The following is a 26,939-nucleotide window of genomic DNA, read 5'->3' as shown; positions in this document are numbered from 1 at the left end:
TGAGAATGCAGAGACTTGTAGGGATTAACTTGTCTAAGGACTGACTAGCTAGTTGAAGAGTCAGAATTCAAACTCAGATCCGTCCAGTGCCAAATTTCTCCTGTTCACCAGGCCACGTTGAGCAATGCGCAAACGGTGTTGCTGGAGATGAATGTGGATGCCTTGAGAACTTGGCAAGCGCAGGGCAGCGCCAGGCTCTTCCCAGACCTGCTTGTGAGTGCCCCCACACAAGCCACTTCTCCAAGCCACTGTCCCGCCCTTGCCAGCCTGGGGGCTGCCGAGGGGGAGCTGGGCACACTATGTTCACCAACTTTCTCCATCTAAGAGGCTTCTGCTCGCCTCTGCCAGAGTACATTTGTGGCATAGTGCCACTGAAGACACTTCCTTACCACACTTATCAGGCCTTTGCAGTTTGGCTGATGCAGTTGGCTCACAAGCAAATAAAACATTAATTTGCGCTCATAAAAATCGTGCGATAAAAATTAATGCCATGCCGTGAGAGAAAAGGCCATCAGTCTACTTTAAATAGTAGACTCGGCATTGAGAAGATCTTGGATTGCTCGTCTGGGTCACCCCTTCACCCTGCACTCCTTTAAATATACACCCACTCCTACACTCACCACACACCCACACACTCACACTCACTGCATACTCACACCCACTCACCACACCCCCCACACACCATGACACATTCACTTACCCACTCACCACACACCACACTCGCTCACACACCCGACACACACACTGCACACTCACACACAGCCACTCACCACACACCCCGACACACTCATCCCCACACAGCTATCCATATTCACCACACAGCACACATACACACACAGACTCGCACATACACCCAAACACACACATTCACACACACACAGTAACATATACAACCCCTCCACACCACAAATACACACCCCACACACACCACACCCTCCCCACATACAGTCATCACACCCACACACTCATACACCCATACTAATCACACCCACACACCACACATCCACACATTCACCACACACCCACTCTCACCACACATGCTCTCACACACTCATACCACACACACAACATACACGCTCACTCATATACATACCCACACACCACACACACCTACACCCACTCACATACACCCACTCACACACACACCACACACGCATGCACTCACCACACACACAACATACACGCTCGCTCACACATATACATACACCACACACACCCATACACCCACTCACACACCACACCCACACACGCGCACTCACCACACACAACATACACGCTCACTCACACCTATACATACCCGTACACCCACTCAGACACACCCACACACCACACCCACACACGCGCACTCACCACACACAACATACACGCTCACTCACACATATACATACCCGTACACCCACTCACACACACCCACACACCACACCCACACGCGCGCACGCACTACACACACACTTCGCGTGTCCTGCAGCCCTGGCTCCACACCTCCAGAGACAAGAAAGTCCCTCCCTCCCAAAGCAGCGTCTTCCGTCCTTGGGCAGCCCTGAGTGTGTGAGTGCTCCTCTCCATCCTGAGCCCGGATTCACCTCCCCATAACTTTTCCCCTTCTAACTCAGAAAGGGTTTAGAAAGTTCGTTCATTCAACAAACAAGACAAAACTACAAATCGCAGCCCTCTTGGAATGTCTCGGGGCGCTGAGGGCCGAGCAGGGGCCCGAGGCTGAAGGCAGGCCCCCAGTCCCTCTGCCTCCGCTCCCAGGGCGGGGGTGTGAGCAAGGACCCCATTGCAGTCCTCGGCACCTCAGCAGCCTGCGGAATTTCTAGCCTTGGGGTCCTGACGGGGCCAACCCTGCAACCTCGGGGCGGGGGGGATTTTGGCCGCGCCTGGGCTCTGTAGGTGGGTGTAGTTCAGGGTCATTTTGCAATCTTCAGAGGCCTTGCCGAGGCCCTCTCCCGACCTGTGACCCCAGTGACATCCCGGGACGTTCGGGCCACGTGAGGGGAGGAGCCACTGCCTGGAACTTTGATCAGCGTTGGGGGCTGGATTGAGCGGACCACAGGCCACACCAGACTCCCCTCTGCTCCCGAGGAAGACCCGGCAGCCCGGCGCCACCTGCTCAGCTCTCAGGGTAGGCTCCCGGGGTCGCTAAAGGGCTTTTGTATCTGCAGGGACATGGGGGCGGGAGCGGGACTTGCGATCTCCGCGGTTTCAGAGCATTCCGCAGCTCCAGACAGGCTGCAGTTCCTGGGGGGCCCTGCCCCGGGGGGAGAAGTCCCCGAGATCGGCCAGGGTTCCGCTGGGAAGAGGCAGGAGGAGGGTGGGGAGTGGAGTGCGGGACTGGTGGTTGTGAGATGAAGACCACTGGGTCTCTGCCTGCAGGGAGCTCAGAGTGAGTAGAGGATAAGCAGGGCGACCAGATGTCTAGGTTGGCCTGGTTCTGCCTAGTTTATACTTGTCATCTTGACTTAATAATAAATCGTGTTAACTATTTATTAATACTATGTCAATACTAAATATTATTAAATATTTATTAATATCATTATTGTTGCTTTTTTGAGATGGGGTCTTGTTACGTTGCTCAGGTTGGTCTTGAACTCCTGGCTTCAAGTGATCCTCCCACTCAGCCCGCTGAGTAGCTGGGATTACAAGCGCACACCTCCACACCCAGCTCAGGCACAAAGATGAGTGGCTCCCCGTTTCCTTCCCAGAAGCTGTTGGCTCATATGATCAAATTTATGGTCTTATAAACCTGCAGGGAGCTGCCTTTTATGGAACATTCAGTATTTGCCAGGCACTGGGTTAAGGGCTTTATATTTACTACCTTATTTAGCATATTTATCATCCAATGGAGGGCTAATTTTAACCCTAGGGGCAGACGTGTTAATTAAGGAAGGAAAAACTGAGGCTTAGAGAGTTGGAGTGATTTGCCCAAGGCCCCACGGCTAGTAAGTGATGGCGTCAGAATCTGATCCCAGCTTGTGTCACTGGCGGAGCGAAAGTGCTTTCCTCTGCTACTAAGCAGGATGAGAGTGAGGCCTGAGATGCAAAGTCACTGAAGGCCCGGAACACATTCCCTTCAATTCACCATGCAGGGCCTGGCTGCCTTCTCAGTGCCTAGCCCTGAGCCAGGTCCTGGGGTGCAGAGCCGCTTGCAGAGACGCCAAAGTAGGACTGCAGTCCCACAAGCTCAGATGGGTGGGTGCACTAGAAAACAGAGCAGAAGAGCCCAAGCATTCAACACAGTACAAGAGGCATCGGAGGACCCAAGAAAGGGCTGGATGTGGTGGCTCCTGCTGGTAATCCCAGCACTTTGGGAGGCTAAGTTGGGCAGATCACCTGAGGTCAGGAGTTTGAGACCAGCCTGGCCAACACGGTGAAATCCCGTCTACTAAAAATACAAAAATTAGCCGGGTGTGGTGGCGGGCACCTGTAATCCCAGCTACTCAGAAGGCTGAGGCAGGAAAATCACCTGAACCTGGGAGGTGGAGGCTGCAGTGAGCTGAGATTGCGCCATTGCACTCCAGCCTGGGTGACAAGAGGGAAACTGTCTCAAAAAGGAAAAAAAAAAGGATAGTCAAGGAAGGCTTCATGGGGTAAGTGTGACTTTCGCTGGCCTGGGATGGTGGGTATAAATCGGGAGGGTGGCATAGTGCCCAGTTCATGACTGCCTCTTAGTGCAACCTGTCAGCTGTCTTCTTTTCCAGAACACTCACACAGCTGATAGACAAGCTCCCTTGGGCCTTTGCAATGTCACTGCCTGGAAGAAAAGAGTCATGTAAGCACCTACTATGTGTGTGGAACTGTGCTTTGCATTTTTCACGTTTATCTCGATATTTAGAATAAAATAGGTTTCAACCTTACAGCAAAAGTGATATGTTTCTTACCTAAAAATGTAGAACATACTTTTTTTTTTTGAGAGGGAGTCTTGCTCTCTGTCACCAGGCTGGAGTGCAGTGGCACGATCTCAGCTCACTGCAAATGTTGTAACCGAGCGAGTACAGAATCACCACTGAGACAAAAGTAAGCCAGTTCAGAGGGTATTTATTGCCGGCGACCACGGAGGACTAGTGTCTCTCCAACCCGTGGCCCGAGCTCAGGGGGAGCAAGGGATTTAAGCAGAAAACCCACATCCTGGGGGGCACGGGGTTCTTTTTTGCAATCGGCGTTATGCAAAGCAAGCTAGCCCTTTTTCACAGAAGCCAAGGTCAGCAGTTATCGCAAGGAAAACGGGGCTGCAAGCAGTTATCACAAAGGAAACGGGGCAGCAGTTACAACTTATTTTTGGAAAAACCGTTTTTCTTGGTGGTTGCAGGGTGCAGGGTTTAAGATGGCGTTGCTTAGGTTCTAACTCTGGGTCAGCTATGGCACACAACCTCCGCCTCCCAGGTTCAAGCGATTTTCCTGCCCTAACCTCCCGATTAGCTGGGACTACAGGCACCTGCCACCATACCCAGCTAAGTTTTATATTTTTAATAGAGATGGGGTTTCACCATGTTGGCCAGGATGGTCATGATATCTTGACCTCATGAGCCGCCCACCTTGGCCTCCCAAAGTGCTGGGACTACAGGTGTGAGCCACTGTGCCTGGCCTAGAACATATATTTTTAAGCAGAAGGAAAAAATTAAAATCATCCACAATTCGATTTTTCAGAGGTAACCACCACAAATATATATACATATATTTTGAGATGGAGTTTCATTTTTGTCACCCAGGCTGGAGTGCAGTGGCATGACCTTGGCTTCCTGCAACGTCCACCTCCTGGGTTCAAGTGATTCTCCTGCCTCAGCCTCCTGCGTATCTGGGATTACAGGTGCCCACCACCACGCCCAGCTAATATTTGTATTTTTGGTAGAGATGGGGTTTCACCATGTTGGCCAGGCTGGTTTTGAACTCCTGACCTCAGGTGATCTGCCCACTTCAACCTCCCAAAGTGCTGGGATTACAGGCATGAGCCACTGTGCCCAGCCCCACTGCAAATATTTTGTGCATAAGCTTCTTTTATGTTTTCTGTGCACAAATGCACCTTATAAATGGAAAAGTAGCATTCTGGGATTTCATCTATTTCATTTAAGATATGGCGAACAGGCAGGCTGCGGAGGCTCCTGCCTGTACTCCCAGCACTTTGGGAGGCCGAGGTGGGCAGATCACCTGAGGTCAGGGGTTCAAGACCAGCCTGGCCAACATGGTGAAACCCTGTTTCTACTAAAATACAAAAATTAGCTGAGCACGGTGACACATGCCTGTAGTCCCAACTACTTGGGAGGCTGAGGCAGAGAATTGCTTGAACCTGGGAGGCGGACGTTGCAGTGAGCCGAGGTCATGCCACTGCACTCCAGCCTGGGCGATAGAGTGAGACTCCGTCTCAAAAAAAAAAAAAGAAAAGATAAAAACAGATATTGCAAACAGCTCGTCAATAAATACACATCTATAATAATTTCTTTTTGTTTAAGATTTTTGTTTTTATTTTTGAGACAAGATCTCCCTCTGTCACCTAGGCTGGAGTGCGGTAGCGCAGTCACTCAGTGCTCACTGCAGCCTCGACCCCCCAGGCTCAAGCGATCCTCCCGCCTCAGCCTCTCGAGTAGCTGAGACTACAAGCAGGCACCACCATGCTCAGCTAATTTTAATTTTCTGTAGAGATGAGACATTATCATGTTGCCCAGGCTGATCTCAAACTCCTGGTCTCAAGCGATCCTCCTGCCTCCGCCTCCCAAAGCGCTGGGATTACAGACATAAGCCACCGAACCCGGCCTCTAATATAATTTGAAAGATAGCAGAGAGGATTTCCATTATATCCACGTAGCATAATTCACGTCGCCCATCCCTCATGCTGGGCATTTGCTTTGTTTCTGTTTTTCTGCTGTGGCCCAATGCCTGTTAGCTCATTAGGAGCCACAATAGCCCTAATAAGGCTGTAATTCAGCTATTATGAGGATGATTGTTAGCATGGTTTACAGATGCAGAGGCTAGGACTCTAGGAGGTGGCTTTACTCCCTGGGACACAACTGGGCAGTGGATGGGGTGGGCTGGCCAGGGCAGGAGCAGAGGCTGGCACCCAGCCCAAGCCTAACCCCCTCAGCCACTAGACTTACTTGCTGGGTCGAAAAGAGAGGGGACCAGGTCTGGGGAGCAGGTGGTCTCCTTACAGGACCAGATGAGGCAGCCAGGGACTCTGGACGGGTCTCGGAAGCCCCTCTTTCTGTTTCCAGCTGAGCTGGAGCACAAGTGGCCAAATCCAGCCCTGTCGGTGAGGCAGACCTCCACATAGCCAGGCTCAGGCAGCAGTCCCTGGGTGTCTGAGGCCGGGTTTTGGCCCCATCACCCTGTGCAAGATGTGAGGCTTAGCTCTGTGGTACATGGCAGACCGGCTTGAGGCATTCACAGAAATGTACCCTCCCAAGAGCAATTGAGGAGAGGAAGGAGTTCATTTGCACCCGGCCAACCCCTCCCTACCCCCAAAAAGACCCGTTTAAAAAGCCAGACTTCCTTGGCTTGCCCAAAGCTTGGAACATTTTTGTGGGCATTTGCTGGTCTTCTTCCCAGATGAGGAGCAGAATGCCTCTGGCTGCCACCCTGCTGTGGTCCTCAGGGCCAGCCTCCACAGTTCCCAGGCAGGGGACCTGCCTTCTCCAGGGGTCCCCAGTGACCTGCTTACTTGAAGGCAGGCTGGGGAAGGGGCCCAAGTCCAGAGCCTCCCGGCCAAAGTCCTGAGAATCTGTGCTCCCCTAAACCAAGGACCAGACAGTGACGCTTTCCCTTGGCTAGAGGAAAAGAGCCAGAAGGAGTGCCGTGGAAATCGTCTGGTTGGCTCACAGTGGGGTGGCTGGGTGATCTCATGGGTTTCTCCCCAGTGAAGCTCTGACTGCTTTAGCACAGAGCTGGGGCCTCGCTGACCTCGGAGCATCAGGGTCACTAACATTGCAGGTCACGCGCCATGTGCCAGGTCCTGGGCTTGGAGCGTTCCACGCATTTTCTCATTCCTCCTCACAACATCCCCACCAGGAAGGTGGTGCTGTGCTCATTGTTTTGAAGGGGAGGAAAGCGAAACACAGAGAGGTTATGCGATGCAGTCGAGGACACAGAGCTAAGCTGGGGTGGGGTTAGGACATGAACCCAGACTGTCTGACTCGTAGCCACTCCAGAATGAGGTGACGATGGGGCTCGGGCTGGGACTGCACCGTCTGGAAACCGTCAACATTCTGCGCCTTCACTGTGAGAACCATCCCTGCCTCCCCGCCCCCCCACCCCAGTAGACCCAGGCAAAAGGGGTCTTTCCCTGAACCTTAGAGAGCCCTGTTCTCATCCTCCTCCCCCCATGATACCAACCCCAAGGGGTACCAAGGGCACATGCCCATCTGGAGGCTGTGCCCCCATTTGAAACCATGCTTTGGGTTCCCAGGACTTCAGCCTGCATGCGCTGCCTCCCCGGGTCCATCTTCCCTAGGCTGACCCTGCCCCAGAATTCACAGCCTTAAGCCTGTGGGGTGTCCAGGGGCAGCTGTGTGGGGGTCCTCCATGGTGCAGGAGAGTGGGGGCGGGGGAAGAGAAGGGAATCGACAGTGGGTGGGGCTTCAGGTAGACGATGTTCTCCCTGGTGCCTGCAGATACGAGGAGCGGGCCTGCCCACCCCACCCACTCCACTGCCCTGGGACAGAGCCTGGTGGTGTCAGGGCAAGCACCCTGCAGAGCCTGGGCTTTTAGGGCTGGTCTTTGTTTTGTGTGCCCTTGGGCCAGCCAGACTGTAGCTCTGGGAGTCCCAGTCTCCCTGTCCTGGGCACTTGTAGGTTTGCCCTGAGGATCAAGACGTATGTGTGGGAGCTTTGGGAACTGGCAGGTGGTAACTGACTCCTCAGCCAAACCCCCACGTGAGAGATACGTCTCTCCCTCTGCCCGCATCTCCGAGCCTTAGCTGACTTGCCTACACTTGACTTTCTCTGCCACCAGCACCATGGTTTTGATTCAAGGCTTGAATTCCAGAGCTCCTTCCTTTGTTGGAAATACGTAAAGCACACTCTTTCCAAATGACAATGGATTAAAAGTTAGAGGCACAGCCCCAGGGAAGCCAGGAAGCAGCTGGCATTGCTCAGCAGAGAGACACACTCTCCCCAACTTGAGCTTTCCATGGTGCACCTCTGGCTTTGGTCCTGCTTTCCTGGCAGAAGTGATGAACAAAACCAGATGTGGGCTCCACAAGCCAAGCCCTGCTGTCAACACCCCGGGATCTGCCTCACTCTCCCTGTGGGGAGACTGGCCAGATGGTCTCGGGACCCACACACCCCAGCGTTGTCCAGCCCATCATTCCCAGGGAGTACTTTCTGGAAATGACCTTTGAGAAACAATGATCAAAGGGGCTAGCAAGGAAGGGGGACTGCACAATGATCACATGGTAGCATCTTAAAAATAAGGGTTTGCCAGGCACTGGGGTGTACGCCTATAGTCCCAGCTATTCTGGAGGCTGAGGCAGGAAGATCACCTACACCCAGGAGACCAGGAGACTGAGGCCGCAATGAGCTATGATGGAGCCACTGCACTCCAGCCTCCTGGGTAACAGAGCAAAGCTCCGTCTCAAAAAAATGATAAAATTAGACTGGGCACGGTGGCTCACGCCTGTAATCCCAGCACTTTGGGAGGCCGAGGCAGGTGGATCACAAGGTCAAGAGATCGAGACCATCCTGGTCAACATGGTGAAACCCCGTCTCTACTAAAAATACAAAAAATTAGCTGGGCATGGTGGCATGTGCCTGTAATCCCAGCTACTCAGGAGGCTGAGGCAGGAGAATTGCCTGAACCCAGGAGGCGGAGGTTGCGGTGAGCCGAGATCGCGCCATTGCACTCCAGCCTGGGTAAGAAGAGCGAAACTCCGTCTCAAAAAAAAAAAAAAAAAAAAAAGATAAAATTGAACAGAATTGCTCCCCTCTTACTCTCAGGAGGAATCGAGGCAGCTCTGGCAGCCTGGCTGGGGGTCGTTCATTCTGGGTTTGCCCATCCCAGCGGGGTCGGCTGTGCCTTGGAGAGCTCCATTCCACACAACCTGCCTGAGCCCACAGGAAGTCACCACTGCTCCGGGCATAGGGAGATGAGTACTCAGAAAAGACTGCCACGAGAACCCATCATTCTGGTGCCTAAGCTGAGTGTGAAGGTGAAGACATGTACCTCCAGGTCCTCCTTCCTAGGGTCGGGGTGGCTTCTTTTAGGACCCCCGGGGTTTTGTGTAGGTGCCTCAGGGGCAGCCCAGGCGCTGGTGGCAGCTGTGTGTGTGTTGGGGGACAAGCGCTCCCCTGTGCCTTTTCAGCCAGGTCTGCTTTCTTTCTGTTCCCAGTCTCATGCTAACTCTGTAGCTGGGGTGTAAGGACACATTTGCCTGAAGCGTGTTCCTTTCGCTCACATGTCCTAAGTGGCAGGGATGTTTTCCTTTTCCTGGAAGAAGTGATTGATTGCAGGAGTCAGATTGTAACCCCAGGCCCACGGTATTACTAGCAGAGGCCTTCCTTACACCTCCCCTAGCTCACTTAGCTATGCGTGCCTCAGAGCAGCCGAAAGGGAGTCTGCATTTTCTCAGGGAGAAGTTGTCCCTTCTCTAATGATGAGGCAGGAATGACAGTCACTGAGTGACTGAGTGGGAGAGTAAAGGGGGCTTCCCTGAGCCCTGAGTTTAATGGGAGACCTTCTGCCAGAAGCTGAATTGCGAGGTGGACGAGGCATCAGCAGAGGGCAGCAGAGAGACAGCCAGCGAAGAGTGCTGGGGACCCAGATTCTGCACCTGCGGAACCCGTTTCGGGTATCCAATGGCAACCTTTTACTGAAAAGAGGTTAATTAAGAAAAATTAGGATTATGTTGTGAGAGGGCTTCTTCCTTTTTTTTAATTTTGGTAAATTCAAGTGCATTCCATCTAAAGAGCATTTTGTTTTTAATTTTTTTTTTTTTTGGTGTTGAAATAACCTTTTCTGTAATGATGGTGGCTTGCAACCTTTGACAATAGTTAATGTTGTTGGTTGGTTACTCACTCTATGCCAGCTCCTGATGTAAAACTGTTACCTATATATACTCACTTAATCCTTAAGAATTACCCTCACGAGGTAGGGACTATTACAATCCCCATTGTACAGATAAGGAAACTGAAGCATGGATGGATCAAGTAACAAGCCCAAGGTCACGTAGCTAGAAAGTGATGGACCTAAGATTTGAACTCATGGAATCAGGACCACTCCAAGACGTGTGAATAAGTGCTGTGTGTGGGAACAGTGGCAGCCTGGAGCGCTCTAACAGGGCAGGGGCCATGAAGCCCCAGCTAGTCTTGCTACGTGGAAATGAGGGCCCGCTGTCTCCAGATCATTCTGAAACCTAGACTTTTATTGTGATGTTTTCCAATTTTTACATGTTGGCTACTGATTCTTATATGAAAAAGTTCACTGAGGAATAAACAAAACATATTTGTAAGGTGCATCGCCAATTTGTGACCTGTGGGTAGATGTTTTAAAAAGATTAATATTGAGCAAATTAAAAGCTTGTTTTCCCTCCCTAGTTTTTTTTTTCCTAAATGGAGTTTCGCTCTTGTTGCCTGGGCTAGAGTGAAATGGCGTGATCTTGGCTCACGGGAACCTCCGCCTCCTGGGTTCAAGTGATTCGCCTGCCTTAGCCTTTCAAGTAGCTGGGATTACAGGCATGCGCCACCACGCCCGGCTAATTTTGTATTTTTAGTAGAGATGGGATTTCACCATGTTGGTCAGGCTGGTCTTGAACTCCCAACCTCAGTTGATCCGCCTGCCTTGGCCTCCCAAAGTGCTGGGATTACAGGTGTGAGCCACCGTGCCCAGCCCTCCCCTCCCTAGTTTTAAAGAAATCTACTGGTCTGTAGAATCCTCACATCTGGAGTCCTTCTGTCCACATGATGCTGGAAGGCTGCTTGAGCCCCCCTGTGGAAGAGTAGGCAAAAGTGGCCAGGAGGAGGGCATTTCAGCAGCAGTGCTGGGGAGCCCACCTCATCTCGGTGGCTGCATTCCCCCTCCACCAACTGTGGAAACTGCAGGTGCCAGGCTCTCCGCATCATTTGGAAACTCAGGAAGAGTTATGGTTTAGGAACTTCCAACTCAGGAATAATCTGTCCATATCCTATATATTATCTCTAAAAATTCCACAGTGCCCACGCTCTCCTTTTCTTCCTCTCTTCCGTGCCTTTTTGTCTCCTTTCCACGTCTGTCCCCGATCTGGAAAGAACACAGAAAGCCCCAAAGCCCTGGGTCTTGGTCGCGCCACACGTTCGAGCTCGCTGTCCAGTGTGCTCTGGTCACTGCGCCGTGCTGTGTGATGACAAAATTTCCCTTAGCGTTTTCTTTCCCTCCTTGAATCCAGAAGATGCTGCCTGGAGCCTGGCTGCGCTGGGCCTCCCTCCTGCTCCTGGCCAGGCCCGCCCAGCCCTGCCCCATGGGTTGCGACTGCTTCGTCCAGGAGGTGTTCTGCTCAGATGACCTGGCCACCATCCCGCCGGACATCCCGCCACACGCCACAGACATCGTGTTTGTGGAGACCTTGCTCACCACGGTGGAAACCAGAGCCTTTGGTAGCAGCCCCAACCTGTCCAAGGTGGTCTTCCTCAATACTCAGCTCCGCCACTTTTGGCCAGATGCCTTCGGGGGGCTGCCCAGGCTGGAGGACCTGGAGATCACAGGCGGCAGCTTTTCGAACCTCAGCGCCAACATCTTCTCCAACCTGACCTCGCTTCGCAAGTTCACCCTCAACTTCAACATGCTGGAGGCTCTGCCCGAGGGTCTCTTCCAGCACATGCCTGCCCTGGAGTCCCTCCACCTGCAGGGGAACTGGCTCCAGGCGCTGCCCAGGAGGCTCTTCCAGCCTCTGACCCGTCTGAAGACGCTCAACCTGGCCCAGAACCGCCTGGCCCAGCTCCCCGAGGAGCTGTTCCACCCACTCACCAGCCTGCAGAGCCTGAAGCTGAGCAACAACGCACTCTCTGGTCTCCCCCAGGGCGTGTTTGGCAAACTGGGCAGCCTGCAGGAGCTCTTCCTGGACGGCAACAAGATCTCAGAGCTGCCCCTACAGGTGTTCTCCCAGCTCTTCCGCCTGGAGAGGCTGTGGCTGCAGCGCAACGTCATCACGCACCTGCCACTCCCTGTCTTCTCTTCCCTGGGCAATCTGACCTTTCTGAGCCTGCAGGGGAACATGCTTCGAGTCCTGCCTGCCGGCCTCTTTACCCACACCCCTCGCCTGGTCGGCCTGTCTCTGTCGCATAACCAGCTGGAGACTGTCGCTGAGGGTGCCTTTGCCCACCTGTCCAACCTGAGTTCCCTCATGCTCTCACACAATGCCATTGCCCACCTCCCAGCTGGCATCTTCAGGGACCTCCAGGAGCTGGTCAAGCTCTACCTGAGCAGCAACAACCTGACAGCCCTGCACCCAGCCCTCTTCCAGAACCTGTCCAAGCTGGAGCTGCTCAGCCTGTCCAAGAACCAGCTGAGCACGCTTCCGGAGGGCATCTTCGACGCCAACTACAACCTGTTCAACCTGGCCCTGCACGGCAACCCCTGGCAGTGTGACTGCCACCTGGCCTACCTCTTCAACTGGCTGCAGCAGTATACCGATCGGCTCCTGAACATCCAGGCCTACTGCGCCGGCCCTGCCTACCTCAAAGGCCAGGTGGTGCCCGCCCTGAACGAGGAGCAGCTGGTGTGTCCCGTCACGCGGGACCGCTTGGGCTTCCGGGTCACGTGGCTGGACGACAGAAAGGCAGGGGGCAGCTGGGACCTGGCTGTGCAGGAAAGGGCAGCCCGCAGCCAGTGCACCTACAGCAACCCTGAGGGCACCGTGGTGCTCGCCTGTGACCAGGCCTGGTGTCGCTGGCTGAACGTCCAGCTGTCTCCTCAGCAGGGATCCCCGGGACTGCCGTACAATGCTAGTCAGGAGTGGGACCTGAGGTCGAGCTGCGGCTCTCTGCGGGTCACGGTGTCTATTGAGGCTCGGGCAGCGGGGCCCTAGGAGCAGGGCATACAGGAACTGGGGCAGGTGGCCTCTGGGGCCTGACCAGGCGGCAGGTGGGGCGGAGAGGACCTGAGTCTCTGAAGCCTTGGCTCCTCCTGTGCAAGGCAAAGGGTTACATCCCCGAGGGGAGGGCGTGGAGTCTGGTCTGCTCCACTAGCCAGCGTCTCCTCCTCCTCCTTCTCTTCCTGCATCGCTTTTCCCGGAGTGTGAGGCTAACAAGCCCATCCTAATGCTTTAAAGAACCCTGGACAGCTGCACCACAGACTGGAGAATAAAATATCCTCAGCCCTGATGCTTCCCCGTTATTTAACACCCATCCGCTCTGGTCTACACCCCGAGGCCCATTCACTGCATCCCGGTGATACAAAGTGGAGGTCACTGCCTTTCACTGCCCAGCGTCTGTTTCACTTTATCTCCCTGGAATTGCGTTGTAAACTGGTGAAAAGGGTGTGGTAGAAGCAGAGGTGACCGGAAAGGGTAGGGGCAGGGCTGTGACGGGTGTGCAGACCCTGTGCTCAGCACCCACCTCCACGCTTCGCTCAGGAGAAACTGAGATGAAACGAAGCCTCGGGAAGGGAAACCCCAGACGCTGGGCTTTGTGACACAGAGCCGCCAGAGGGGAGGGTGGCTTTGTCTGCTCACTGCACACGCTGGCTGCTCCTAAAGGGAAGGTTTGAGGTGTAGCGGCACAGGCTGGGCCAGGCGGCAGCTTCATGCTCGCAGCATCTAAGTACAAGCTGCTCGCTCACTGCAGGCGTTTTCCCTTGGTTTTGTTTTTGTTTTTGTTTTTAGGTGGAGTTTCGCTCTTGTCGCTCAGGCTGGAGTGCAGTGGCATGATCTTGGCTCACTGCAAGCTCTGCCTCCCAGGCTCAAACAATTCTCCTGCCTCAGCCTCCCAAGTTGCTGAGATTACAGGCACGTGCCACCACGCCTGGCTAATTGTTGTGTTTTTAGTAGAGACAGGGTTTCATCTTTTTGGCCGGGCTGGTCTCGAACTCCTGACCTCAGGTGATCCACCCGCCTTGGCCTCCCAAAGAGCTGGAATTACAGGCATGAGCCACTGCACCCGGGCTCTCCCTTGGTTTTGAAGACACTGCCCTCTTACCCAGCTCAGGCACCCCTGCAGCCCTCCTGGGCCACCTCCTACAGCTTCATCTCAGGGTTTGCTGTCCTCCCGTGTCCTGGGCAGTGTGGCATGTGCCCCTGTGTGGATGCCTCCTCTACTGCAATGAGCCCAGCTCTCCTCTTGGGCTCAGCTCTTTTCAGCCCCAGGCTGATAGCCCCTGCTCAGAGACCCGAGTCCTCCTGTTGGCCACAGACATGTCTAACCAGGCTCTGTCCCCGACTCCCCCACTCCCGCATTGACCAGCCCAGGAGCTGGGCGCCTTCTCTACTCGCTGCTCCGCCTCAGTCCTCAGGGCCGAGGAGTCTGCCAACGCTCAGGCTTTCGGCCTCTGCCTCCCTTTAGCCGCTCCTCCCCTCCTGCTCCCAGATGCTCTGTAGCCCAGGCTGACCCACTGCACAGCCCTCTACCCGGGTTCCAGCTGTATTGTGGGCTGGCCTGGGAGAAAGGATTGGTCGGGGCGGGAGAGGGGAACCGGATGTACAGTAGGCTCCCTGATCTCTGGGAGAGATCGGCCACATGGGATGAAAACACAAGGCAGACAGAGGTCAGGGCAGGCCAGTGCTGGGGAGTTGAGAGGGGGCGAAGCTGCGGAATGCACCTGCTGTGAGAAAGGCCGCATTGGATCTTGGGCCTTAAGGTGGACTCCAGGTAGAGCAGGGAACTTGTAGAGCAAGAAAAGCCTGAGCTAAGGGATGGGCTGGGCAAGGAGGAGGGGTCAGGGATGTGGAGCGGGGACGAGGAGGAAGAGATCAGGCTGGAAGCCCAGCAGAGCCCTGGGCGGACTGAGGAGTGTGCATGCTTACGAAGGAGGCCCCAGGCCGTTATTGAAGGTGGGGCAGAGGAGGGACACGCTCCTGCCTGCGCTTCAGGTGGCTGGCCCAGTGAAATCCTGGGAGAGCAAGGCAGGGAACAGTGAGGGCTGTGGCCTGGTTTGAGATGAGAGCCTGGAGGGCAAGGGATGCCAAGGAAAGAGAATCAAGAAGCTTCAGCAACGCAACAGCACAGACATACGCGGAGAAACTGAAAGACCTAAGTGTGAATTACAGAAATGCAAATGAAAACGCCATAGATATTGCTCTACACCAACAGGCCTGCAGAAATGACAAAGGGATTGTGCCAAGTGTGGGCCAGGGTGTGGGCATCGGGGAACCTCCAGATGCCCCTGGCATAGCCCCCTGAGAGCAAGCAGGCAGGTCTAAGGAAGGGTTTGGTGCTGGAGTCGCGCGGGTGGGGTTGGGAGATGTGGGGTGGGGCGTCTGGGCTGAGTCTCAGGTTTCCCTCCTGGGTGGCTGGGGGACAGTGAGGCCAGGAAGCAGGGGCAGGGGCAGGTTTGGGGAAAGAAAGGTGAGACGTGCCTGCATTAGACTAGGAAGCACACTGTCTTCCTCATTTCCCATGGGGCATTTTCTTTCTTTCTTTCTTTCCAGACAAAGTCTTGCTCTGTTGCCCAGGCTGGAGTGCAATGGCGAGATCTCGGCTCACTGCAACCTCCACCTCCCAGGTTCAAGCGATTCTTCTGCCTCAGCCTCCCGAGTAGCTGGGATTACAGGCGTGCTCCGCCACACCTGGCTAATTCTTGTAGTTTTAGTACAAGAATAGTTTCACCATGTTGGACAGCTGGTCTTGAACTCCTGACCTTGTGATTCACCCTCCTTGGCCTCCCAAAGTGTTGGGATTACAGGCATGAGGCACCCTCGCCTGGCCTTTATTTCTTATTTATTTCTTAAAGACAGGGGTCTCATTATGTTGGCCAGGCTGGCCTTGAACTCCTGGCTTCTAGTGATCCTCCCACCCCAGCCTCCTGAGTAGCTGGGACTATAGGCATACACTACTGAGCTTGGCTTGTGGGACTTTTTTTTTTTAAGGCTTCCTGAGGCTCAAATCAATGACATTCTAAGGTGATGGAAGGCGGATCAGCACATTCACCAAAGCAACAGACTCCCAAATTCATTTGGCCTAAGAATAACCTTGCCTGGACCCTTCCAAGGCTGGGGATCTTGGCTTTGGACTGCTGGCTTCCACCTGGATGTGATGACCCTCTCTGGGAAAGCGACCCACATCTTAGCACATAGCAGGAGCCTCAGAAATCCCCACCGCCTGAATGCCTGGCAACGAGCCACAGACATGTCCTGTCCCCGGCAGCGATAAAGGGATAAGATAATCAAGCAGACATTTCTCTCAATTAAATTTCTCCCTCAAAGCATAACGCTGCATTAAATTACGACATCATAACCTATGTGCCAAATGGTGTTGGGGAAAGAGCATGGCCGACAGCCAGCACAGGCCGAGGTGAGGCTGGTGAAGGGGCAGCTGGCAGTGTGGCCTGCTTCCCGGGCACCTCATGCCCTGTCTCCTGCTGATGTGTCTCATCTGGCCCAGCAGGAAAGTTTCCCACGGATTCCGAATTGGAAATCTGGGTGCGCGGCTCTCCCACCTGTTTTCTTAACATTCTTCAGCCTTTGGTAAATTACAGCTCCTCTCTGAGCCTCTGTTTCCTCCTCTATAGAGCAGGGAGGTTGGCTGTCAATGCTGGTTGAACCTTTCAGTCACCTGGGGAGGGTTTTTAAAACCGTTACCAAAATGCCAGTGCCTGGGACCCATTTTTTGAGATTCTGATTCAATTAGCCGGTGGTGGTGGTGTGATCAGAAAACAGTCTTGATCCAGACCCCGAAAGAGGGTTCTTGGATTTCACACAGGAAGGAATTCAAGGCCAGTCGCTGAGTGCAGTGAGAAGAGACATTTTATTGAAAGCTACTCCCTTACAGGGCAGGGTGTCCTCAGAAGGCAAGCAGAGGAATGTGCCGTCTTTGTTTTTAATTTTTCTTATATAGGGGCCTTCTCTATGAAAGACTAAAACTCAGTTGTGACTACATGTGGATGGGCTGACAGCATGAGAAAATGTATTATTTTGTTGGTTTAAAGAAAACTATTCCTGGAATCCTATGAAACTGAGAAAAAAGAAAAAAGAAAAAAAGAAAACTATCCCTTGCAAGGCTGAGGCAGGTGGATCACGAGGTCAGGAGATCGAGACCATCTTGGCTAACATGGCAAAACCCCATCTCTAATAAAAAAATACAAAAAAATTAGCTGGATGTGGTGGCATGTGCCTGTAATCCCAGCTACTTGGGAGGCTGAGGCAGGAGAATCCCTTGAACCTGGGAGGCGGAGGTTGCAGTGAGCCTAGATTACGCCATTGCACTCCAGCCTGGGTGACAGAGTGAGACTCTGCCTCAAAAAAAAGAAAAAAAAGAAAACTATCCTTGCCATTTATTTAGTATGTAAGTACATCAAAGCATAACTATAATTTTCCTGAAAGCATATATTACTATGAGTGTTGACAAAAAGAATCAAACTGTAAAATATTTGAAGAGATTTATTCTGAGCCAAATATGAGCGACCATGGCCGGTGATCCAGCCCTCAGGAGGTCCTGAGAACATGTGCCCAAGGTGGCTGGGATGCAGCTTGGTTTTATACATTTTAGGGAGCCTCAAGACATCAATCAAATACATTTAAGAAATACGTTGGCTTGGTTCAGAAAAGTGGGACAATTCAAAGGGGGACTTCCAGGCTATAGGTAAATTTAAACATTTTCCAGTTGACAATTGGTTGAGTTTGTCTGAAGACCTGGGATCAAGGAAAGAAACATTCAGGTTAAGACAAAGGATTGTGGAGACCAGGTTTTATTGTGCAGAGGAAGCTCTCACATAGCGGACTTCAGAGAGAGAGAGAGCAGGTTGTAAAATGTTTCTTATCAGACCTAAAAAGGCGCCTGGCTCTTATTTGATTATCTCCTGGATCTGGAAAGAAAGGAAGGAAAACGAAGGGGTAAGGAGACCCTCTACAGGATGCGGGTTTTCCTCACAACAGGCTTTGCAGGGCAATTTCAAGGCATGGCAAGGAAATATAATTTGGGGTTAAATATTTTTTCCCTGTCTCTTCATGTTATGCCAGAATCAGATTAAAAAGTAAATCATGATATATAGGGTCAAATAAAATCCATCTGAAGAGAATTTATGGTTTGTAGGGCATGACTCCCTAAACCCCTTAGGTAGGAATCTGGGCAAGATGAAAGGTTGGAGCTTAGTCCTCATGGGTCTTGGGACACCCGGGCTTCTGTGGTTGTAGAAGTTTTCCTTGCAGGCCATTACGGAGCTGCTGCTTTAGCTGTGAACATCGTAGGACCGTGGATGATTGGCAAGGAATGTGCTCTGCTAGTTTTAAGATGGAGCTGATTTTAAGATGATCTTACTCTGCCTCTTCTAGCTCTCACCTCCCTAACACTGGGGTGACCCAGATATCATCTTGTTCAAAACTCCCCCAGCGATTCTAACGCATGGTAAGGTTGAGTATTTTGGGCGGGATTTTGTCTCAGGCACTGTCCAGGGCTAGGTCGCACAGTGTAATCTGCAGTGGGCAATGCTAGCCTCCTCAGACCCAGCTCTGGATGGTTTCATGAATGAAACAAGCGACAAACATCATGTATAAAAATATTTCTTGACCCGGCACGGTGGCTCACACCTGTAATCCCAGCACTTTGAGAGACTGAGGCAGGCAGATCATGAGGTCAGGAGTTCGAGACCAATCTGGCCAATACAGTGAAACCCCATCTCAACTAAAAATACAAAAAATTAGCCGGGTGTGGTGGTGTGTGCCTGTAATTTCAGGGTAAGGCAGGAGAATCGCTTGAACCTGGGAGGTGGAGGTTGCAGTGAGCCGAGATTGTGCCATTGCACTCTAGCCTGGGTGACAGTGCAAGACTCCGTCTCTAAAAAGAAAAAAAAAAAGAAAAAAATTCATAATTTTTCTTTTTAATATTATCAGCATTCGTGCTCTCATGAATCTTGCATTTTTGAAGAAACAGCAGCATTTTTGAAGGGGTGCGCTCTGCCTTGCTTTCTTACAGTAAAGGATGGTTAAGCCATTCCAAAGCTCCTTCCAGCAAGCAGGGCTCCCTTCCTGGAAGCTTTGAATGCTGTACCTTCTCTATGTTCTGCTACTTGCCAGTCATGCAACCCTGGGCAAGTTACTAAGCTCTCTGTGGCTTAGTGCCCTCACCAGACTGTTTATCACATGGTACCCACCTCATAGAGTTTGTTATTGGTGAAGATAAAACTAGTGCATCCGTATAAAGTACTCAAAACAACGACACATGGTATGTTCTCCAAAATCGTTATCTTGCATTATTATTTTTGTTAGTATTATTCTAGAGAGAACTGTGGGTGTGGGTGAGGATGGGGCAGGCAGTACTGGCCAATTGTTTTACCCGTTCCCGTTGATCAGTTTCCGGAAGAAGGTTAAAACTGCTGTTTATGTCAAAATTGTATTGTCTGGGAAGACTGGAAATGCGATTGACACAATCGTTCAGTGCTAACAGTGGATATTTGAAAACTGGACGGTGCCGTCAAAGATCAGACAGTCTAGCACCGTGCAAGTCCAAACATGAATGCTTTCTGGCACTCTCAGCTTGCTTCCAGCAAGCGCGCATCTGCAAGCACGTGAAGTCGGCGCCTGCAGGTGTCCCCAGCCTGGTCTCGGAGCGCCCTCTTGTGGCCACATGGAAAACGCGCCCCGGGCCGACGTGCCAGGAGAGGGGTTCGCTCAGCTCCGCCCGCGCGCGCGCGCGCCGCCCTTTATTCCGGGGAAGTCAGAACCGGGTTCCCCAGAAGGGAAACGGGCACACTGACTCGGTGACCCGGGGGATACTTGCTGGCGTGCGTGTGTGCAGAGCCGCCGCGGCTTCGGTCTCTTGTACGCCTGGGAAAGCGCCGGGTCCGCTCGGTGCGCACGCGCCGAGGAGCGGCGGGGCGGAGGCCAAGTCCCCTAGCCACCCGATGGGGTTGCGAAGCGTTGGGGCGCTCCAGACTGTCCTCGCGCGGCCGCGGTCCTGCACAGTGACTCGTCCCGCGCCCTCCACGACTTTCAAACGTCCCCTGCGACCTCCAGGTGCCGATGTGGTGCGAACCCCTCCGCAAGGATCTCAGCGGCAGGCCTCCTGCTGCGATCTGCAGCCACGTGGACGCACGGTTCAGGACCGCACTGGCAACGGGCACCCTGGGAAGACTGTGCTTTGTTTTCTTTGGGAGTTTATCAAGAGTTGTTCAGCACTTTGGGAGTCTTTTCCCTTAGGTGATGCTTAGCCTGGATTTCAGGATGTCAAACAGGGGCAAACATTCATCCTTTACTCATTGTAAGTGGTGAAAGTGACTTCCAGTCGGTTGGTGAGGTCTTGGCCAGACATTCCACATGGAGGTGAATTCTTTTATTATGTTACCTTTTACCTCTAATTTATATGACAGATAGAACGTTTTATTTTTAAATTCTCTGAGAGGTTTGATGATATTATCTGTGAAGTTTGACATCAGCAGACTAAAGCGAGTGTTGCAAATGATTTGCCATGAAATCATTAGGTCTGTGGGGGTGGGATTCGGTGCTGAAAGTAACAGAAGGAGCAGGCCGGTCGCGGTGGCTCACGCCTGTAATCCCAGCACTTTGGGAGGCCAAGGCAGGCAGATCATGACGTCAGGAATTCGAGACCAGCCTGACTAACATGGTGAAACCCTGTCTTTACTAAAAATACAAAAATTAGCCAGGCATGGTGGCACCCGCCTGTAATCCAAGCTACTCAGGAGGCTGTGACAGGAGAATCACTTGGACCTGGGAGGGGAGGCTGCAGTGAGCCGAGATTGTGACACTGCACTCCAGCCTGGGTGAAAGAGGGAGACTCCATCTCAAAAACAAACAAACAAACAAAACCCCAGAACAACAACAACAACAAAAACCAACAAAAAAACCCAGACAGTAACAGAAGGAGCAAAACCACATTGTCGTCATCAAAGGAGGCCTGGTGTGTGTCCCGGCCCTGGTTTCCTCCTGGGTGGAGGCTATGGGTCAGAGGCTCACTTCCCACCATAGTGTGAGAGATCCTCTCACTTCCAATTTAGCAGAGAAGCTTTGTAAAGGGGATTGCATTTGGAGGGAAAAGACAGATTCAAGTTGCATTTGGAGGGAAAAGACAGATTAGTGTATTAGTCTGTTCTCCAATGAAAAAGAACCAACAAGAGATGATAGGTAGATAGGTAGGTAGGTAGGTAGACAGACAGATAGATAGGAATTGGCTCATACAATTGCAGAGGCTGAGAGTTCTCAGGTCCTGCAAGCTGGAAACCCAGGGAAGCTGGTGATGTAATTCAGTCCAAGTCCCAAGACCTGAGAACCAGGGGAACTGATTCTGTAAATCCCAGTGCAAAGGCAGGAAATGAGAGGAGAAGTCTCGGCTCCAGCAGTGAGGCAGCAAGACTCAGGGGACTTCCTCCTTTTCTGCCTTTTTGTCCATGCAGGCTCTCAATGGATTGGATGGTGCCCGCCCTCACTGGGAAGGGGTCTGCTCTGCTGCGTCCCCCATTCCAAATGTCAGTGTCATCGAGAAACACCCTCAGAGACACACCTGGGAACAGTATGCCATCAGGGGACCCTGTGGCTCCCTCAGGTTGACACCTAAAACTGGCCATCACAGTTAGGAGACCTGATTTGTGGCATCTGCTCTGCCTCGCTTTCGATCTGTGCCTTTCTCCAGGCCTCAGAGTCTTCACTGGGTAACCAGGGCCTGAAAGCCTTGCTGGACATGTGGATGCCCACCTCCCGCTTCAGCCTTCTGAGGTGTGCCGCCTCTCCAGCAGGCGCCCGCCCCCTCACTTGGCCTGGAGGATGGTGGGCACCTCCCCAGGGTAGGGAGCAGCCAGAGCCCAAACTCCCAGTGCTCTGTGGGCAGAAGAACCCCTTGGCCACCACTCAGTACAGATGGCAGCCGTCTTGCCTGGCCCCTCAAGAACCTTCTCTGTAATCTCCTTGCCCACTGGCTGTTCCCAGTGATGGTGAACTCATTCCCTCTCTCTGCAGCCCAAACTTCCCTGGGCAGCTTCCCTGGAACATTCCCACTGGCCCTGGGCAAGTGGACACCCCTGTCCCCAAGCAGCCCTTCAGAAGAGGAAGCAGTCTTCATCCTCCTCAGGAAGTCCTCCTGGTCTAAACATTGCCAGGAGCAAGTTCTCACAGGTAGTTTCTCACGCAAGGCAGAGTCTTCTTCCACAATCTCTGTGCCATAGAAGCAGGGATTGCGGGTCATCTTGAAGGAGATGCCTTTTTGCGGGGCTGGGGCTCCAGGGCTGAGGTCCCATCATAGCTGGGAGACCTTTTTCCTGGCGGTTTTCATCTGTCGCTGGATCCAGGGATCTTCTGATTTTTTTCTTGGAACTCTGTGCCTGGCCTGTTCGTGTCCTTTGATTTCAATCCTGTCGGATGGAATATTCCAGCAACAGCCTTCTTCGCCACATTGGCTGTCATGGAAATTCCAGAGACTATGGAGTCAGCCTTCAGAGAGAGATTTCCTGGTCATGGACATTCCTGTTATTGGATGGGGAGTGTTAATACTCCTATGAGATTGGAAAAGTGGCCCATGCAGCCTCTGCTGAGCCCTCTGAAGCAGATGTACTACTAATCTGGAAGGCCTGATGTGCTCAGAGGTCTCTGGAGATGTCACTTTATGAGATGGGCCACCAAGGTGCTCAGATACCACCTTTCCTCCTGCAGAAATGAAAATCCAGTCTTCAGAATGGCAGACGAATCAAAAGAAGAGACTGATAACCTTGAGAGTTGGAGAAACTTCCTAAGCAACACTTGGAAACATGCTCAGTGCAAAGAAAAATCAGCACCAAGACAAGCGATTTCTTAGCAAGGCAATTTTTACTTCCCGCAGGAAGGGCATCTTTGCCAGCCATCTTGCCATTAGAGTACAACAAACAAAGGAAAAGCAGACATATTTATCCTTTACGCATTTGGGGTTGTCCTTACTGCTGTGTCTGATTTCCATTGGTCGGTGCCAGACCCTCATAATTTAACTGAAACCTGATTGGCTAATTACTTAAAACTTTTCTAAACAGGTAAAAGTAATGGAGAACAAAAAGGAAGTCCAAATAAGAAAGAGGCATAGACTGCGAGCTGGGACATGCCTGTGAGCATGTCCAGCACAGATATCTTGGTTAAAGTACAAGGACGCAGAATGTACTACGTGCCTGTAAGCATGTCTAACAGCTACACAGGATAGGGCTTAACAAAGAGTTATTAGCAAAAGGCAAGAAGGCTTTGAAGAGTCTTTAAGGCAAACTATTATTTCTAACACTTATGAAACTTTGAAGAGGAAATTTTCTACTTACTACAAATACTGACATTTCTTTCCTGCCCAAGGGACGAGGGTGCTAGCTGATCCTGGTGTACTTGGCTGAAAGAGAGCAGAGCTGGACCCACCCCTCAGGATTCTGGACCACCTAGTGTACCTGGTTGAACTGAGTGTTCAGGACAATGCGAGTTTTTCCCAGAAGTGCCTTGGATTGGAAATGATGCGTTGGAAAGCAGTCTCCCTGGGAAGCTTCCCTCTTATGTCTTCTTTGGGCCAGTCAATGGCACTCAGGGGAAACCCAGTTCATATGAGCTGGGCCATGCTGAGGCCAGTTCTGCAAGGCTCCTCTTCCCGGAGCAGGGCCTGGCTGGAAGAGCTCCAACCTTCTGCCAGACACCCCTCAACCAAGAAGCTGAGTAGTTTTCATACCCGGATTTCAGTTCTTCCTCAGAGAATCACGGATTTGGGAAACACATATTTCAGTGCAGAGGTCAATTACATCGCCTCTTTAAAGGAGATGAAGTTTCTTCTTTTGCAAACTTTTTGGATTCTCTCCCTGGAGCCACTGAGGTGGTAAGCTTTTCCCGGGCCTTCTGCATCCCCATCCACATTCTTATCCATGTGATTCTCTCTCAGGTGGCCTCAGAGGATTCCCACGTGGGTGAAGTTGTCACCATCTCACTGCCACTCCGTGCAACAGCTGAAAGTGACTGAACGGCCCTGCTTTGCTTAGAGCCAGCCCTGCTGAGGCTTCACCACCCTCAGTAGCATCAAGTGTCCTTGTAACCACTGAGCCCTGTGACCACGCTCTCAACCCCCACCTCTCTGCAGCCAACAGCACTCAGCCTGCAGCCACACCTCATCAACCTCCTGTATGCGCTCCAGCCCTTGATGACAGCGTTTCACATCCCAGGTCCTTTCAGGCCACCATGACCCTCAAGCTGCAGCCCTCCTCTCACCTGCAGCCATGTCCAGAATGCCAGTCTGTGGGGTCTTCTTGCCCCAGTTCCAGTGAAATACAGACGGCCATCCGCTTGAGGGTTCAACTTACGATTTTCAGACTTTATGATAGATTTATTGGGGTATTAAATGCATTTTTGACTTGTATTTTGGACTAACAATGAGTTGTTCAGGATGTAACCCCATCATAGGTTGAGGAGAGCCTGTTCGAGTTCCTCTCCAACAGGCAGCCCACAGCCACTGGGCACACTGAGCCCACCCAAGAAAGAAACGCCCATTCACTGCATGTCCTGGGGAGGTGCCCACAGCCACAGCCTCCCTCCCTCCTTCCCATGTAACCTTTCCAACAACACATTCGCACGTGCTTTCACCTGCCCCAGTTATCGGCAGCCAGAAAACACCTGGGAGACAGCGTCACTAATCCTCATTACGGTCAACACACCTGCTGGATTTGCTCTTGCACCTGCTCCCACACTCAGCTGCTCTGTGGTCTTCGCTAGCTGTGCCCATCAGCCAGGCACCAGAGGCTGGATCGAGGAAGTGGCAGGGGAAGGGCAGCCCCAGAACAGAGTTCTTCCTACACAGGTAATCCCATGGAGTCTTCCCGAAGACGAAACGGACATGTACCTCCTCCTGCCCACAGGAGGGGACATATAACTTCTCCAGAGAGGAGAGGGGACATCTGGGTGAGACCTGGGGACTGAGTGGGGGAGGATTTGTATTCAATCCTTGGACTCATTTTATTTTTGCTCTGAGATATGTAAGCTGCCATTTTTTGGTGTGTGATATTGTTTTCACATCTGTGCAGCTGGCACACTTGTGAAGTCTCCTGGAGTCTTTAAAACTGGATCTAAAAGTTGGAAATCGGCATATGCTAATAAATGGGAAGTCACAGCCCTCGGGCTTTTGTGGTATTATTAGACCCACTGCATTCACCCACTAGCACCTCCCACATCTAAACTAAAATATAAGAATGAACTCAATACATTTCACTATCCAACCTCTACCCTCTCCAAAATAGCTCCCTAAACCAGGGAAATAAAAATGACTTTGAAGCAGCCAAAAGGAATTTCCAGCGCCTGAAATGAAATCTCATATATTTGTTTCAAAGAACGTTCCTTCTTTCAGGATCTGTTCACCTTCACGATAGACACCGGCCGTCAAGTCTGGCACTGAGATTTCCAGGCTATAGCAGGTGGAAGACAAACGTGATCAACTGGGAGGAAGGTAGCCGCCCTGCTGGAAGAAGACTTGCTAACAACAAAGAAAGTGATAGAAAAACGGCAAAATCGGACACGAACTCCCAAAGAACAGCTGGGCCATTTCATAGAGGGTACCTTGTAGTTTCAGAGGGCAGCATGCTATTCCTGCACAGGTGAGAGCGAGGGAAATAATGATGACCCCAGCTGTAAGGTCTGTTCTCGCTGAGTTTAAAGAGAAGAAACTGAGGCCAGCACAAGAAGATCTGATGCGAAGGAATTTATTCAGGCTCCCGGACGAGGTTCTGTGGCCCGACAGGAGGGGCCGGAGAAATCGCGTGGACCCCTCTCAGACGTGAGGTTTTTAGGGAGTGGAGGTGTTTGATTGGCTGTGCCCAAGGTGAGTGGGGCAAAATGGCGGGGAGTGGGGCCTGGATGGAATAAAATGGCGGGGAGTGGGGCCCAGATAGGACAAAATGGTAGGCAGGGAGTGGGGCCCAGATAGGACAAAATGGTGGGGAGTGGGGCCTGGATGGGACAAAATGCTATTAGGTAGGTCCTGGCGGGGCTTTTTTCCCGGGCTCCCTCGGCGGGGCGGGGGGATGTGTGTGTGCGTCCGAGCTCCCGGCAAGGGAAGGAGGTGTGTCCGAGCTCTCTGCGAGGGAGGCGGGAGCGTCTGAGCTCTCTGTGAGGGAGGGGGGAAGCGTTTGAGCTCCCGGAGAGGGAAGGGAGTGTGTCCGAGCTCCCCGCGAGGGAGGGGGGTGTGTCCAAGCTCCCCACGAGGGAAGGGGGTGTGTCCGAGCTCTCCACGAGGGAGGAGGGAGCGTCTGAGCTCTCCGTGAGGGAGGGGGGAGCGTTTGAGCTCCCGGAGAGGGAAGGGGGTGTGTCCGAGCTCCCCGCGAGGGAGGGGGGTGTGTCCAAGCTCCCCACGAGGGAAGGGGGTGTGTCCGAGCTCCCCTCGAGGGAGGGGGGTGTGTCCAAGCTCCCCACGAGGGAAGGGGGTGTGTCCGAGCTCTCCACGAGGGAGGGGGGAGTGTCTGAGCTCTCCGTGAGGGAGGGGGGAGCGTTTGAGCTCCCAGAGAGGGAAGGGGGTGTGTCCGAGCTCCCCGCGAGGGAGGGGGGTGTGTCCGAGCTCTCCACGAGGGAGGGGGGAGTGTCTGAGCTCTCCGTGAGGGAGGGGGGAGCGTTTGAGCTCCTGGAGAGGGAAGGGGGTGTGTCTGAGCTCCCCGCAAGGGAGGGGAGTGTGTCCGAGCTCTCCACGAGGGAGCGGGGAGCGTCTGAGCTCCCCGAGAGGAAGGAGGGTGTGTCCCAGCTCTCCGTGAGGGAGGGGGGAGCATCCGAGCTCCCGGCGAGGTGGGGGGTGTGCGCGAGGTGGGGGGTGTGCACGAGCTCCCGGCGACGCAACCAGCGTAACACCAGCTACCTTGGAAAAGGCAACATTGGATATAATAACACTGTCTCAGTTTGCGTTGACCTGAAGCAGAGCCTGGTG

At 52.7% G+C, this 26,939-nt stretch overlaps 1 protein-coding gene across 7 annotated transcripts; it reads left to right on the top strand.

The window, feature by feature from the left end:
• The first annotated feature begins 2,038 nt into the window (after positions 1–2,038).
• CPN2 (carboxypeptidase N subunit 2) lies at positions 2,039–13,280 on the top strand. 7 transcript variants are annotated; one of them, XM_012448946.2, is made up of 4 exons: positions 2,039–2,125; positions 3,702–3,772; positions 8,925–9,136; positions 11,348–13,280. In XM_012448946.2, the coding sequence occupies exons 3-4, from the start codon at positions 9,074–9,076 to the stop codon at positions 12,983–12,985; spliced, it is 1,701 nt and encodes a 566-aa protein (XP_012304369.2). In that variant the 5' UTR covers positions 2,039–2,125; positions 3,702–3,772; positions 8,925–9,073; the 3' UTR covers positions 12,986–13,280. The 7 variants fall into 7 exon arrangements, with proteins under 7 accessions (XP_012304369.2, XP_012304374.2, XP_012304371.2 ...); XM_012448951.2 differs by lacking the exon at positions 3,702–3,772; XM_064366940.1 differs by lacking the exon at positions 2,039–2,125 and having other exon boundaries at positions 3,548–3,772.
• Positions 13,281–26,939: the final 13,659 nt, after the last annotated feature.

The sequence above is a fragment of the Aotus nancymaae genome, unplaced genomic scaffold (assembly GCF_030222135.1).
Source record: "Aotus nancymaae isolate 86718 unplaced genomic scaffold, 86718_ANA_hifiasm-v0.15.2.pri h1tg000067l, whole genome shotgun sequence".
Taxonomy (NCBI): Eukaryota; Metazoa; Chordata; class Mammalia; order Primates; family Aotidae; genus Aotus; species Aotus nancymaae.
Note: the sequence above shows the minus strand (reverse complement) of the source record. Positions and strands in the feature narration are given on the sequence as shown.

Coding starts and splice junctions, on each gene's coding strand:
- CPN2 (XM_012448951.2), top strand. CDS start 9,074: ATGAGTACTCAGAAAAGACTGCCACGAGAACCCATCATTCTGGTGCCT. Junction 9,137..11,347: donor TGCCTAAGCTGAGTGTGAAG/GTGAAGACATGT, acceptor CCTTGAATCCAG/AAGATGCTGCCTGGAGCCTG.